A 17,017-nucleotide genomic window follows, 5' to 3' on the forward strand; every position below is an offset into this window, starting at 1 on the left:
CGACAAAAGGAGGGTGGACCTGTAAATTCACCCTCGTCCGTTCGTCTGTTCGCACTTTTCTCAATAACTGTGCCTTAGAATTTTTTTAAATTTTGCACAAACATTAAATATGATATGAGTAAAAAAGTAACAAAACAGATTTTCTTGGAAAACTTTGATTGCCCCTCCCCCCTCTAGGGGTGCCTTTCGGGTTAAAATGGCAAAAATTGATACTTTTGTGTTTATTAATAAAAAAAAATTCATGCCTTGGAGTTTTATAAAAAGTTGTAACTAACTGCTTTCTCTACAATTTTGTTTATCTATACTTCGCGATAACTCTTGGGTGTACCTCAGGGGCTCTTTTAAGGCTAATAAAATCACTATATTTTTGGGACTATTTTTTGACAATTTTATTTTTTGTTCAAAATTTTCTGTGTATGTCTATTTAGCAGTTTTGCATGGTGCTGAACTCAAATTTAAATATGTTAAGGCTTTGGGGACTTTTAGGGCTAAATGGTGAGGGGGTGAATGATGGACTTAGTCATTTCTTTCTTTGCATGGTGCAGAACTCAAATTTACACATGTTAAGGCCTAAAACTGCATCGTTTGTTCATTTTCACCAGGATTTGACGTCCTCTGGAGGTTTAGGGGGCTAAATGGGGGGGGGGCCCAAATGCTGAACTTAGTCATTTTTTATGCCTCATTCACTGTACACTTACGGGAGATCATGCATGCATCACTTGTTTTTTTTTTTGTTTTGTTTTTTTGCCTTGTTTTCTTAAATTTTATATGGAATTATACAGTACTAGTAGGCCACCCGGCCTTGCCCGGTCATAAAATACACAGAAATATTGTAATTAATGCAGAATTCTTATTATAAATAGAAATATCATAGGTATTAAACATAATTTTAAATTAAAAAAAAAAAAAAATGAAGTAAAAAAAAAAAAAAGAAAAAATGGAAAGAAACTGAGACATGTTCATGCGAATATTATGGGATTTTTTTTTTTCGAAACAGTTCACTTTTTGTAAGTAAAAAACACTCGAGCTGAAATCAAAACCTAAATACAGTGAGTCAAGTACGATAAGCATTACATCAGCTTGACATGACTTTCGAACCACATTTTCAAACCAACTCACACTTAACATAAGGAAGTTTTTACGACCACACATGTGCAGACGTGAAACTGTTAAAAACAGATAAAAACCTGGTGGCCTCCCATGTACCAATTTTTTTTTATTTTGACCCCTTAACAATTTTTTTGATTTTGACCCCTTAACAATTTTTTTTGATTTGGACCCCTTAACAATTTTTTTTGATTTTGACCCCTTAACAATTTTTTTTGATTTGGACCTCTTAACAATTTTTTTTTGATTTGGACCCCTTAATAGCCCTTTTTCCAGATGAAAACCAATTAAAAAGTTTTCCATCTGAATAATCTATATTTCAAGTTTGTAAATTAAAAATTTCTTAAGTATATAGGTTGAGAAGTGTTCTCTCTCTCTCTCACTCACACACACACACACACACACACATTCTCATTTTTATAGAATATAAGATTAATTTAAATAATCTTCAATTTAACTCTAAGTGCACTTCTGTGTAGATCTACGAAATAATATATCTAACATAAAGTTATGAGATTTTAAAAGTTGAACCTAAATAGCATTTAAGCTGACATATCAAACTTTAATTACGACTAGTCAATTTTCATTTGTCATTATTATACCATGTTATTGGCACTATAATAATGTGCTTCAGTGTTTTTGTTTTTAAGAAAGTATTTAGTCCTATTCAGACAATTGGTAAAATGTAACATTTTTCAATTATGACAGATAAGTCCAAGCAAGAAAGGGGAATAATTCATAAGATATAGCTTTTTTTTTCTTTTTTTTTTTTTTTTTTGCAGTAAAGATTTTTAAATAAAAAAAAAAATAATAATAGATAGCAAACAAGTAACTGTTTTATTTTGAGCAGTTTCTCTACTAAATGATAGATTTGCAATCTGATCTCTAAGCTCAACTGTATCCAAACATTTCCTGATGAGCAGCCTGCTCACCAACTGACACAAGCTTCAAATCCCTTCTTTTCTATTTTGCTCAGAATATATATATATATATATATATATATATATATATATATATATATATATATATATATATATATGAGAGAGAGAGAGAGTCTTCTTTGGGCTAGGAAAAATACCGTTTGAGAATTATCAGCTGCACATAAAAGCTGACTGACCAGGGAATCTATCAGTTAAAGTGGTAACTTCTGCAGAATTTCAACTGGCTCACATTTCAGCATGGAACATCACCTTAAAGAATCACTCGTTTTTCCAAATGGAGAAACCAAATTCTGGATGGTCAGACCCCAAGCCAGATATTTGTCCCATCATAAACCCGTCATCTACATTCATTGCAACTATGCTTCCCCACTCACTAAACATGCAGCAGTGTGTATGTTTACAAGTGACTTCTTTGCCTATTTTTTTTTTTTTTTTCATATCGCTTTTTGTAAGCATACAGAAGCCATTATGTCTACTATTAAATTAATTGAATGCTCAATTACTTTTTCATTTTCAATTGGTCACATGACCTGTTTTGGAATTTGGTGTTTATTTTATTTTCATCTTGGATTTTCTCCACATTCCACTCTTGAGTTGGAAGCCATGTTTAGTTTCAGAAGAGTTTCCGATTGGTAGTTATTCTACAAAAGTCCTGAAGATGACGAATTCTCAGTGGACAGCTGTTCTGTACAGATTCCAAACTTTATAATTTTGCAGTCAAAGAGTAAAAGATCCTTTTCATCTTTTCACAAAAAATATTGTGCTTGGATGCTAAAATGTTTAATTTTTTATGGAGCAATTCTGGTTTCTGATTGGTTAATAGCAGAATATGAATTAATTTAATTCGTCAGTTCCTAGCAGCGTTTATAAATAGAATCCCCCCCCATTATGAGTCATAAATATTGCAAGAGTTAGGTACAAAAATATATATCTATTATTTCTTTTAGTCTGTCTGTCTGTTCCAATTTTTCTCGGAAACTATTGGGTGATTTACCTGACATTTTGTATGGACCTTTATGATAAAGTGCAGTGAACTGTCGTATGGTATCCATTCGATGTACAGTCGGGGGATTAACGTAAAAACGAACACAAATCTAAGCATCAATTTGGCATAAAGCACTCCTACGTTAATGGCCTATAACTTTTGCCCCTTTTTAACTGTCTAGTCATTGTCATATTTTCACGTTTAATCATGGTTTTTTTTTTGGGGGGGGGTTAACAGTAAGCTATAACAATTTGAATCTGACGCGGGGGGGGATAAAACCGCGTGTTGGATTTTTTAAACTGTTGACCCCTCATTTTTTGTGAGAGAATGGGGGGGGCAGTGATATGCAAACCTCTGTTTAATTCCTCAAATGGTCGGCCATGATTTTTGCTACTGATAACGAGGTGTCAGTGAACCAATGTCGCATAAGACTGAAAACAACTACTTGTTTTCCTTCTGTTGTGAAATTCTAACATTTCCTGAAGCATCATTTTCTAACATTTCCTGAAGCATCATTTCCTGTTCACCCTCGAAAAACACAAAAAGGATTTTTCATTGCTTAATATTTTTATTGTTCATATAATGTCAGCACTACTTTTTCCTTTTCTTACACTCATCTCCCCGTACAGTCTGGTTCTAACAGATCAAACAATCTGAAGATACTGGCTTCCTGACCTAAAAATGCACCCAATATTGATATTTTTTTCTCTTTCCCTTTGAAAAACTCAGTCATGTTTTGCAAAATCAAAAACAAAATTTTTCTCTACAAAACAACTAAACCAAATACCATGAATAAATATATGAAGATATAAAGAACTTTAAGCTTAAAACCTTTTTACAAAATTGCTGGATTTTGCATAAAATAATCTGAAAAGGGTCGATATTCGTATTATTTGGTTTCTTCGGACTACTGTTCTCATCTTGAGTGTCATTTTCACAACATTTTGGTTGATGTAACCTCCAACCTTCTTCAGGTGAATCTTGCCGAACTCCGAAATGTTTTTATTGAACTCTGGAATTTGGATAGATATGCAGTAATATATATAGTAATAAGAATTAATAATAGTAATATTTATAACCAGAAATAAAATAGGTTTAAGGCTCCGAAAAATCATACCAGAACTGTCTTCAAGGTTTCTTAGAAAAATCAGTTGCAAAATTCAATGTGTGGGTGACCGAAAAATACAATTGCAAATTACTTTGAACCTTTATCCAGTCATGGCTGACAGAACGAGAGCATGCTAGCCTACTCTAAACAGAAATATTCGTTTTAAACATGCTCTTGTCATATCAAAGAGCCTACTGCTAACTTTATATGCCGGACCTTTCTGCTTGTGCAATAATAAAACTTCTCAAATGCACTTGTGATGTTAGGTAATCAGCTTTACTCAAAATAGCCTGCTCCTTCTTTCATCGGATTTTTTTCTTTTTTTTCCGATTGTTTGCACTTATCGAAGGCATTCTGATACAAAATCTATCTAAGAACACTGTCAGGTACATAAAGTACATTTGTGTGTGAAATTTAAAAAAAAAAAATGTCCTAGCCGTTTTGGAGTCCATAGGGAATAAACTCAGACACACGCGCACACACATTGTTCCATTTATATAACAGTAGAGATAGAGATTAATACAAACAACTCCGGTTTTCCACTATAACATTTTCATGTAACACCACAGTGGTTGGGAAACACTACTCTAAAGGATAATTCTTTTTAAACTACAAAATAGACGTAGTGTAAGGAGATAAATTACATTTTTTTTTTTTTTTTTTTCAAAAACGACTTTACAATCCATAAAAATTGGTAGTTAAATTTTGGGTACTTGTATAGTTTAATCAAGACATTAAAAAATGAAAAGTTTAAATTGTACGTATCCGTTATGGAATGAAGTTCTCCAAAAAAAATTTCACTGGATAATTTCATCAAGTAGTTTTTTTTTTTTTTTTTTTTTTTTTTTTACAGCAAAAAAAAAAAAAAAAAAAAAAAAACAATTTATTATGATCCCAAGCAAAAGGTTCGATTTTTAAGAAGAAACGCTAGTATTAAAGAGGGGGGGGGTCGGCGCTTTAAATTGAGTTATCTTCTCGTGGCGGTTTAAAAAAAAATGTCTACCTTCAACGCGCTGTCATAAAAACGTGTTTTTCCACTGTAAAAAAAAAAAAAAAAAAAAAAAAAACTACTCAATCAAATTAAGTGAAATTTTTTTTCAGGGATCTTCAGTTCAAAATGGATACGTACAATATAACCTTGTTTCGATATTTTCATTTTTTAATGTCTTCATTAAATTGTACAAGTGCTAAATTTTGGATATTTTAAGGAACTTTGACTAACATTAGGGGATTTTTTTATACTCATTTTCACTCCAAACCAGGCATATCACCGCTTGGAACATAAGGGCCTACTATTTGGGATCATGTCTAACAGGGGGTCTGTAGGGGGTTGAGTAGTGAGATGTTTATTCACATTACATTTAAACTTCTCCAGGTTAATACAGTTAGTGAAGCTGGAAACATGGAGGGAATTCCGAAGTCTAGCAGTCCGAGGGAAGAAACTATTAAAGTAGGTTTTTCTGGCATCTAGGGATCTCAGCAGTGAGGGGGTGAGATTTTGCTACTTGTTGAGTTAGGACTATGTACATCGAGGGGGCACAAGTGCTATGAGTTCATCAAAGCACAATCCATTAAAGTACTTGTAAAACAGATACAAGGATGCAACATTGCAGCAAGGGGACAGGGGTTAGAACTTGGCTGATAGTGCAGGACTTATTATTTTTTATGGTTATTATTGGATGGTTGGTTTCATTTAACTACTGTGCTCAGTTCTATTTATGCATATTTTCTACATTATGCATAATTGCATAGCATTTACGATGAAAATGTTCTTACATGCACATATATTTATATATCTAATAGTAGGGAGACCTGACATTGCCTGAGATTAAATGATGATCAACGAATATTTCACACTCCTATATTTTTACTGTCATCAAAATCCGTGAAATCGCCCAGGAGGAAGCTTCACATGCCTCCATGCAGTAACTTAGTCCAAAATATATGCTATTCTACATTGCACTCTAGAGAACCTACTGTTTTTTTTTTGTTTTTGTTTTTTATAAAATTATTTTATATAAACCTTTCCAGTTAACGAAAAAACCCATTAAGAAATTTATGTGCAGGGTTTGAACCTACAGACCACGTCATGCAAAAAAAAAAAAAAAGACGCTATCAACTTTACCCATAGAAGAATTTTCACGGCCCGTTGTTCTTATCATTGTTTCTAAGTGACGACATGGAAAACAATGACTTTACTGGTGATAGATGAATGAAAATAACGGTTTCAATTAGATCACACCCAAACTTATACATTAAAGTTCTATTAAAGTTTAAAGAACTTATACATTAAAGTTCAAAGAAAGTCTGTTTAGCCGTTTTGGAGTCTATAAGGAACGAACTCGCGCACACACACACACAAAGTTGCATTTATATAATTGTAGATGTTTATATATATATATATATATATATATATATATAATATTGAGAAAGTTAGTCATTCTGCACACACAAAGACGAGGTTATATATATATATATATATATATATATATATATATATATATAACCTCGTCTTTGTGTGTGCAGAATGACTAAATTTCTCTCTCAATATTTGGTCTACAGGCTTGAAATTTTATATATAGGGTAGTTGGGCCTGTGAGACAAATTCGATGTTGTTTTTAGCCAGTAAAAATAACTGTGGTCAAAATTGAAAAAATAATTGAACTTGGAAAGAGTAAGTTGACTGTTACTTCTGTGCATACACTAAGTTTAAAGTCGCTTATTTTTAACTAGCACAAATAGTAAGGACTAACGCTGGTGCACTAAATGTTTTGCCTTTGATTCTAGCTGATGGCACCCAACGCATAGTTTTCTTTTTTAAGCTTTTGAAATCATTACTCTATATTGAGTACAATATAATAATCAATAGACAATTGACTCTGTAGTAATAATAATAATAATAATAATAAATACGGAATCTCCATGAATTAAAATATATTTAAGCGCATTAGTTTTATACAAAACTGGGAAGTGTCTTCTAGTGTTATACAAAACTGGGAAGTGTCTATATTATGTACAGTTCTGGTTATTTGGGCCATTCAAGAATTACAAGGCAGTACAGTTACAACTTTTCTTCAATCACACTTAGAAATTAATTTTCATTTAATAACTTAAATTTAATTATACAAATCTTTTTCTAAAGTAAATCTTAACCGGAAGTTGTTGTAAACGACTTTTACAAAAATGGCCTCTCCTTACATAAAAAAAGACAAAAAAAAAAGCATCCATTTTTTTTTTTCTGTTATTTTTAGGAAACTGCCTGTTGTTTAGATAATAATACTGCTTATTATTTGCTGTTAGGTTGTTGTGCTAAGTTTTGCTGTGTTCCTTGGAAGTTGGGCACCTACATCACTCAACATTGGCTACTCATCTCCGGCTAGTAATGCCGATCCGATCTTCTACTCCAATCCACGTCCTTTGCATCCATCGCCAGCAATGGGACCACGGTTACAGAATGTCAGAGTGGATGACTACAATACACCGAGCAGTAAATATACTCTATTTTTACTATTAATGATTCACGCTGTAGCTACATAGTGTTAAAATATTGACTGCTTTTAACCATGAGCAATGCTATATATATATATATATATATATATATATATATATATATATATATATTAAAAAAGAATAACAAGGGAATTATCTATATTATGTAATTTTCTGTAGTTATTTTGACGATTTAAGAATTAATGATGTGTGTCCGTATCTTTCCGTGCGTCTGATCACTACCAAACATGATGTAACAGGTGACAATAAAGGACGAATGAAACGAGAAGTGGTGGGAAGAAGGAAATATGGTATATATAAAACGCAAAGCTTTCATAGTTTAAAGGCGGCGAGTTCAATCTCTGTACAGGGCTGCCCCGTTTCAACTTCTCGAAAGCATTCTTCAATCACACCCACCCCCAAAATTTCATCAAACAATCTTCAAGAAGAACCAGATGATTTAAATAGTTCATTGTTTGAATATAAGTAAATTTTATAATCAAATTAAAAAAAATGGCCAACATTTTTTTTTCTTTTTATAGTTTCGTTTTTTCTTGTTTTTCTTTTCGTTTTTTTTCTTTTCGTTTTTTTTTTCTTTTCGTTTTTTGCTTCCGTTTTTGTTTTTTGTTTTTCTTTTCACCTTCCGTTTTTTTTTTTTTTTTTTTTTTTTTTTTTTCTTCTTTTTCCGGGTTTTTTCGCTTTTTTTCTTTTCGTTTTGCTTTTTTTTCCTTTGTTCTTGTTTTTCAAATGTTCTATCCTGGACGATTTACTGTAAAGTTTACACTGATTGCAATATTTGGATTTAGGCAAAACTATGAAGTCAACGATATTTTAAACTTGTCAATAAAATTGGGCGGCCACTTCCCGTGTGTGTGTGGGTTAAATTTATTCTTAATTATATATTTGAAATTGTGAACATGATATGACTCCATGTTTCTGAAACTAAAATATTACGACCCTATCGTTCAGCTATTACTAAAACACTGCTTGCTTGCTAGTCACCGTGCACATTTTTTTGTATATGTGTGTGTGTATATATATATATATATATATATATATATATATATATATATATATATATATATGCTTTTATTTAATTATAGATTAACAAATTACGTAATCACGACAATAGCTAAGCTACTGTTTCGGTTAAATGATGACCATCACCGGTGAGCTAAACTTCCGACTTCATGGAAGCATGATCTTTAAAAATTAAATTTAAAGATCACGTTTCCATGAAATCGGAAGTTTAGCTTATCTGATGAAGATCATCATTTGATCGAAACAGTAGCTTAGTTCTTGTGGTGACCATGTAATTTGTTAACCTAAAATCAAATAAAAGTATATCTTGCGCTTTCTATTAAGCACTATCAATAACCTCATTAAATTCGGTGTCTTTTTGTTTTTAGATGCATTTAACCTAGAATATGTATATATAAAAGTGAAATTGTCTGTGTGTGTGTGTACATTTCCCTACCAAACTACACTGTCAATTTTCAGTCTAAAGACTCGAGATTTGACATAAGAAGTATTTAGATTTGGAGAAATCTTTTTAATCGGTTTTCGACCAGAAATTTGGCTATTAAGGTGTCAAAATTCAACGATTTGACCTTTGAAAACTCTACCAAACTCCTCCGCCAATTTTGAGTCTAAACTCTTGAAATTTTAAATGTAGATTACTTGGACATGGATCAAACTTTTTAATTTAAATTAATTTCGATCCCAAAACAATAAATATTGAGGGGTCAAAGTTTAAAAAAAAAAAAAAAAAAAAATTTGGTCTAAACATTTGAAATTTTACATAAAGTGTATTCAGACATAGGACAAACTTTTTAATCGGTTTTTGGACGAAAATTTGGCTGTCAAGGAGTCAAAGTTCAAAAGATTTGTCCTTTGCGGTCTCTAGAAACTTATTCAGCCAATTTTGGGTCTAAACATTTGAAATTTTACATAAAGGGTATTCAGACATGCAGCAAGTTTTTTAATCGGTTTTTGGGCGAAAATTTGGCTGCCAAAGTTGGAAGGGTTGACTTTTGCAGACTCTACCAAACTCCTCCGCCAATTTTGGATCTAAACACTTGAAATTTTAGATGTAGGTTACCTGGACATGAGTCAAACTTTGTAATATATATATATAATAAAGTTATGAACAGTATATAGGCCCCGAGCTAAGCCGGGCTGAACTACTAATATATATATATATGTGTGTGTGTGCGTGTATGTTTTATATGGTGAGATAAGGTGAATGAGATAAATAATTAAGATGAAAGAAAATTGGCAGAAGCTTATGTCCTCGATTTTTAAGTAAATACTATCTTATTATAAAAACATAATTCTCGACTAACGTGAAAGTTTAGAAATTATATTTAACTAGCAGGAACTGTGAAAATTCCAGTTGTATCCTTTATCTGTTTTCTATTATTTATATTGTTGCCGTGCATTTTTAGGGATCATCTAGGCGAACGCAAATCTCGCTATATTATTATACCACTTTTATTCAAATTGAAACATTTAAGTACTCAAGCTAATGTCGGACCTCCATGATATTAATGTACAACTTTTGGATAGAACAGATACTACACTTTGATCCAAGGAAGTGTATTTTAGTTTGAGTTTTGCGTTCAACACAACATCGATATTAGATTAAATATTTTTGTATTACATCTTTGGCGATCAAGCGATCCCATCTTCTTAAAAGAGGTTTGAATGGTGATTTTATTTATTTGTTTTGTTCACCCATAACGAGGCATATTGACTAATTTTATTTATTTAAAAAAATTAAACTCTTTGAAACATTAAATTTTACTGATTCAAATAATCTGATCCGAGTTCAAAAAGTGACCCAATTGATCAAATCTTTTCTTGTATTATAGATTCTATGAATTAAAAAAAAAAAAAAATGTATTGGTAAGTTAACATGAAATTACTGAATCAAATATAGTTTGAAGAGTCATAATAAATAAACAATAAGTAAATTTCTAGATTATATATATATATATATATATATATATATATATGGCTTGCTTATGTGCTATTTTTTAATTTCTTTTTTTATTTAATTAGCTTTGCAAACTACTTTTTTCCGGATTCAAACAATCTAATCCGAGCTCACTGGGTAATCCAATGGATCAATTTTTTCTAGTGATAGTAATTTCTTTTAATTAACATAAAATGATTAATTAAAACAAGATGATCTTCAAAGAGACATACTGAATAGATAAAATAGGCCTCAAAGCTAGAGATGCCCCGAAGAGGTAAGATGACTAGAGATAGCTGCCAGGAGGCACGTTAGCTAGAGATGGGCCCCAACGAGGCACAATAAAAAAAGTAAACTTACATAAATTTTTGTTTTTTATATTGCTTACTTATGTGTTATTTTATTTTTTATTTTAGTGAAATCCCGTGTGTTGCTGTCCATGAAAGAAGACCTTGAAGATGAGAATTTGTTTGGTCCTGATATTCCAATGAAAAACAATGGAGGGGCTTCTGAGTTCAATAACAGCTTACTTAAAACGAATGGAAGTCTCATGGGTAAAATGCCCATCTCGTGGGCCTTGTCTTCCTTTGGATTTGCTCGCAGCCACCCGATTACACTTGAGCTGAATCGCAGCATAACTCCAGTTTCGGTGGCTGTCTATGGCCAATTCTATAATGAATCGTCAACAATGGCCGTCAATCTAAAAGCTACTATGCATCCGCACATAGTGTCCTCTTCGGATTTGATGTCTTTTGAAACATTTGGCAATGCAACAACGGAAATAGAAAGCCAATAATATATACACACACACACACATACATACACACACACACATACATACATATATGTATAAATTTCTGACATATTTTTTATGAAACGCTCTGTAAGTAGATGCATTTTAATTAACCAGAAGTCCTTTTATATATAAGTATATCATATTTTGAGTATACCACCTGGAATCTGAAGCTTTTGTTTGTTTTTTTCAAGCTATAGTTTATATATGTACGGTTAGTTGGAAAGAAACTCAGCCGAGTGCTCGTTTATTAAGAAATGCAAAAATAAGAGCATGATATTTATATATGTATTAAAGAAGAAAATATCAATACCGTCGGGTTCAACCCCAAACAAAGGAGAGCCATAGTTGATCTTCTATGCTGGATTCTCTTCAGGCTCTGTAAAAAGATGCTGAAGAGAGACCAACTGTAGGTCCCCTTTGTTTGAATTTGAAACTGACGGTACTAATGTTGTTCTGATCTTCTGTAATATATATATATATACGTACTTGGAAGTGGCAAGGTATAGTAGTTTTAGGTGTGAGCTTGGCATGCCGGGTTCAAGTTTTGCTGGTAACTACTGCACCACTTTCATTTATACCCTTAGGAATAAATCCATATATATTCCCTCCAGCTATGAATTAACTAGTAGGATAAACTAGGCACTGAAGCCTTGGTTGTGCAACTAGTCTAGGAGAAAGAAAACTGTGGAATAACTTTAGTCTTTCTCTGTTTATGTCAGCATTTTGTCCGGTCATCTTGAACTTCTTGCCATGGGATTTTAGCAATGCCGGTTCAGAAGAGGTGTGATTGAGGACTGCGCAACCCTTGCTTCACTATAGACTACCCCATGCAGATACCCTTACGAGGGATATCCATTGTCTTTGGAGACTAAATGTACAATAATTTATTAAAAGGAAACTTCTCGTTAAGTACAAAGTACCAACTTTCAGAACACGTTTCACTAAAAAGGAATATATATAAACATTATTTAAACAAAAAGCTAAACACGTTTAGGGATCGTAAAAGAGGCTGGTTTTGTTTATTCCTCATTACGAGGGCAATTATTTTTATTCACTTTTTATTCAGTTTTTTCTTTTCTTTCAGTTTTTAATTTTTTTTATATATATATATCATGTCATGCTCATTTTAACATAAGGTGACCTTTTTTTTTTCTTTAATTTATGGCCGAATAAACTCTACTACAGGAATCTGTTAGTATTCCCAGAAATAATTAAATATTATTTGGTTATAGAAAAACATGATTTTTTTTTTTATCTTTACTCTCCATTTAAGTAATTGGGTATTTTACAAAAAGCTGTTATTTTTTAAAGTTTAAATCCTGTTTAATCACTACTGTGGTTTGTTATGCTTGTTGGGTATCAACTACAGCCGTGTATGCTTTCTAGTTTAGTGTGTGTGGTTTCTTATATAATAATTGTTTGAATTGACCGCATGAACACATTAGACCTCTGTTATGGTTGACGTTCATCTTTGTCGCCAACTGTTATGTTTGCAGGTTGAACCAAATAACGTCTAAGGCAATACAAATGAAGACTCAACAAACAAAGGTAGATCAATAAGAAGTGTATTAGGAAAAGTATATTTACATAATGGTTGTCAAGTAAGAGAGTCTTTGCTGGAGAACATATCTGCTCTCGGCTCAGCCTTCGGTGGCTTCTGGTTAACACACACTCAGACTAACCGACTCTTGCTATTTATGTGTAATATTATTCACATATGTAAATGAGTGGGTGCCACCACAACCTCTATTCTTATTAGCTCTTCTATTTGGAACTAAAATAAATAACTTAGATAGACTTTTTTTTTTTTTTAATATTCAAAATCCAATTTAACAATTTTACTTGGAAAATATTAAATATGCACATCCCCCCCCCAAACCTATTTGGTAGAGACAAAAATATCTCTGATTTTTTAATCACTTTAATAAGCATTGAAAACCTATTTCTATCATATTTTTCATTAGTTTCTAATGAATTTTCATACATTTGAAGCGGCTATAATAGACAGGGTGTCCCCAAAAGTGTACTCACACTTCGAATGACGATAAAACCTTTATTTATGAACATATAGTGTGCAATAGAATATCTTCGAATACAGAAGGCAAATGTAATTGAAGAATCATGTTCGCAAATGTTCAAAATTAATAACTCTCCCCCCCCCCCAGACACCGTTGATAAGATGTACCAAGGGACTCACAAACGTCATGGAACCAGTCAGTAGATTACACTTTTTTGAGACACCCTGTAGATATATATATATATATATATGTACTTTTAGATGTAAAGAGGCAAACAAAAAGAAATGTGTGCAATATAGCATTTTTATTTCCCCATATATAGTGTTGGGACGATTAATCTGAATTGGGAATCGGAAAAATAGGAACATATGGAGGTATCGGAATCAGAAAAATATGTATTCCAATGCTACAACGAATCTTTTGTCTTTTTTTTTTATTTGATTTTGTTTAAAGCAAATTTTCCGTTATTAGTAATAAGGATAAAATAATAAATATTTATTGATTTTAAACTACCAGTAAAACTAAGATTGATAGAGCACAAGTATTTTTACGCTTAGAAAAATATCTGCACATTTAACCTGTGTTTATGGTAATCAAGAAAAAACTATAACTCTATAGTTAAAAATTTAGAGATTTATAAAGAATTGGAATCGAAAATTTAGTACAGAATTGATAATTGAATCAGGAAAAATATTGGAATCGTCCCATCACTAATATATATATATATATATATATATATATATATAGTATATTTTGCTTTCTTTATATAAACATTATTGGCTACATATGTGCATAGATATTTTAGGAAAATTGCAAGTGTTGGTCATATAAAGAAATTTATAAACACTAGAGTTTTATTGGATTAACATTTAGGAAACCACAGCAAATCATTATGTATATATAAAGTACTGCTTGATCTTTCCTTAGTTCCCAAGATCATAACTGTGCTAAATCAAAGCGAGGTAATTTATTTAAACTCATTCCAGTTGTAGTAATATAAGTGCACCTTCCTTTGTAGATGTGAACAAGAAGCAGACGACAAATGATTTTTTTTTTTTCAAGTTAATTTAATTGCAAAGGTTTTAGTGGGTGAAAAGTTATCAACCGAAATTTGTGGAAGAAAAATGTTTAAAAACAATAATAGAAAACAACTGACCAAATCCAAGTGGAATTTTTCATTTTTATTGAAAAATCTTTCCAGCTGAATGATAAAAATGCAACAACCCGTATATAAAAAAAACAGAAAAATACAATAAAATTCACAACAAATGACTAAAGATTGAACCAGTTTATTTTTTATGAACCACTAACTTTAATTTTCAATGAAAGAAGCAACTATAGTATTAGTAAATTGATAATTTTTAAGAATATATCTTTTTATTTTTTTTATTTTTTTTTTTTTACTATTATCATTATTGACACCAAAAATGAAATTGCTAACTCAATTGATTTTAGCAAGAAAACCTGGAGGTTTCGCTTGAAAATGATTTTATAGAAAATTTGTTTTTGTTTTTGAAATTAATATTTTTCATTATCATTGTTAAAATTTTTTATCTTGTTGAAATATTTATAACCAAATTTTATCTGGGTGCCAAGTAAAGTCATATTTGTAAAGAAAAGTTTTCATATATTTAAACAATCGGTTATTAAAAAAAAAAAAAAAACGAAAAAAAAAAATGCAAGTTTTACTTATAGTGGGCGGATCCAGGAAAGGTAATGTTTCACCTTTCTAATGGTACTAGTAGGCCGCCCGGCGTTGCCCGGTTGTAAAATAAGCTTACATATGATACTTCAATTGATGGAGATTTCATATTTTTTTTATTATAGCATCGGTTCTCTATCCATTATTATATTGTATCCAGTATATAGTATCGATTTCAAAAAGTAAAAATATAAATGATTTGGGTGCCATCAGCTAGAATTGAAACCAAAACATACATCTGTTTAGCCTGATTTCTTAGCCTCTAAGCTATGCCCATTTGCATATAAATAGTACAAAAATAACGTTGAATGTAGATTTCTGCATGCAAACAGGTTTAGTCGACTACTCCGGCTAAGGTCAACTGTTTTTTTTTGTTTTTTGTTTTTTTTGTTTTTTTTTTTGTTTGTGTTTTTTTTTTGTTTTTTTTTCAATTTTGACCCCTTAGCAACAATTTTTTGCTGTGTGAAAAAAAAACAAAAAAACAAATCGAAAGTATGCTATAGGTACAAATACCCTATATATCAAATTTCAACTCTGTAGACCAAATATTTAGATAGCGGTTTAGTAAAGACTTTTCACACACATACAGACAAGATCACTTATATATAAAGTAAAAGGTGAGGGTAGTCTAGCAAATCGTTCATTCCTTATTCGATTTTTTTTCTTTTCAAAATCGTGAACTTATTCTATAGGAATCCAATATGGATGATAATACTTACAAAATATTATTTTATTATTGGAATTCTTTGACATGACTAATTTTTATATTCATTTGTGGACTGTTATCCTCATCTTTATAGTTGTGGTTTCACGACGTTTCGGTCAACTGTTCCTTTGGCCTTCGTCAGGTGGTTAACTGCGACAAGATAGGAATGCGGCGTCTCTTAACTGTGTCCCAGTAATTACTGCCCTCCGCAGCTGTGGAGTTAAGAGACGCAGCATTCCTATCCCATCACGGTTAACCACCTGACAAAGGCCAGAAGAGTAGTTGGCCGGAACGTCATGAAACAACAACAACTATGAAGATGAGGATAAATAATTATAAAAGTATTTACGTTTGTGTTATCAGACTATCTGAAGCTAAAATGCACCAAACATTGATGTTATTGCTTTTTTCCACTTTTTGCAAAACTCAATCATGTGCTGCAAAGTCCAAAACAAAAACAACTTTCCTCTACAAACTAAACACCATGAATAAATATTTGAAAATATAAAGAACTTGAACTGTTTAATCAAAATGACTGGATTTTGTATTAAATAGCCCGAAAAGGGGTTGATATGCCATAAAACAAAACAACCAAATCAAAGGTTTATATTATAATATTTCAATTCAGTGAAAACTTTGTATTTAGCTATATAATTTCGATCCTCTGTCGAGTCATAGAAAATTAATAGTACTTTATACGCCTTTGCTCATCGTTATAAACTGAGGATCAAGAGTATGTGAAGTAATCTAGAGAAATGAGCTGGGCCCCTCCCTACATCTCGGTATAATAGCCGATGAAAAGTGAGCCTTTGGGTTGCCCACAACTATAGTCAATATATTTATTTCACACATAATTTAAAATTACACATATTCGGTGGCATACAAAGATCTGATGATGCTTGGGGCCGACTTCTTGATTGCATGCCTCAAAGGTTCAAGTATAAGTCCTAGTACTGGAATATATTATGAAAAAAAGTGATAATTTGCAATATAACTGGATGCCTACCCCTCTCTATTTTAATGTCTGTTTGGCCCCTGCCACTCTGCACGTAGTCGCTATTTATAAAATTATCAACCAAATGTTTTTCATAATCTCCCAAGATAAATGAAGCTTTTTTATGGCTGTAAACTAAACTAATAATTAAGATACGAACTGATTTCAGATTGATATACATCTGAAATATTTCA

The 17,017-nt window shown here is 31.7% G+C and overlaps 1 protein-coding gene across 1 annotated transcript in view; it reads left to right on the top strand.

Annotated features, from left to right (window-relative positions):
* LOC145296788 (cyclic AMP-responsive element-binding protein 3-like protein 1) overlaps positions 1–11,704 on the top strand; it is a 244,004-nt gene extending 232,300 nt beyond the window's left edge. Inside the window, exons 11-12 of the mRNA XM_080142852.1 lie at positions 7,442–7,628; positions 11,024–11,704. Of these exons, the coding sequence (XP_079998978.1) occupies positions 7,442–7,628; positions 11,024–11,403 (567 nt within the window). The 3' untranslated portion in view covers positions 11,404–11,704. The remainder of the gene's footprint in view (positions 1–7,441; positions 7,629–11,023) is intronic.
* The last annotated feature ends 5,313 nt before the right edge of the window (positions 11,705–17,017 follow it).

The sequence above is a fragment of the Euprymna scolopes genome, chromosome 17, assembly GCF_053919585.1.
Source record: "Euprymna scolopes isolate OS-2025 chromosome 17, ASM5391958v1, whole genome shotgun sequence".
NCBI classification, from domain to species: Eukaryota; Metazoa; Mollusca; class Cephalopoda; order Sepiida; family Sepiolidae; genus Euprymna; species Euprymna scolopes.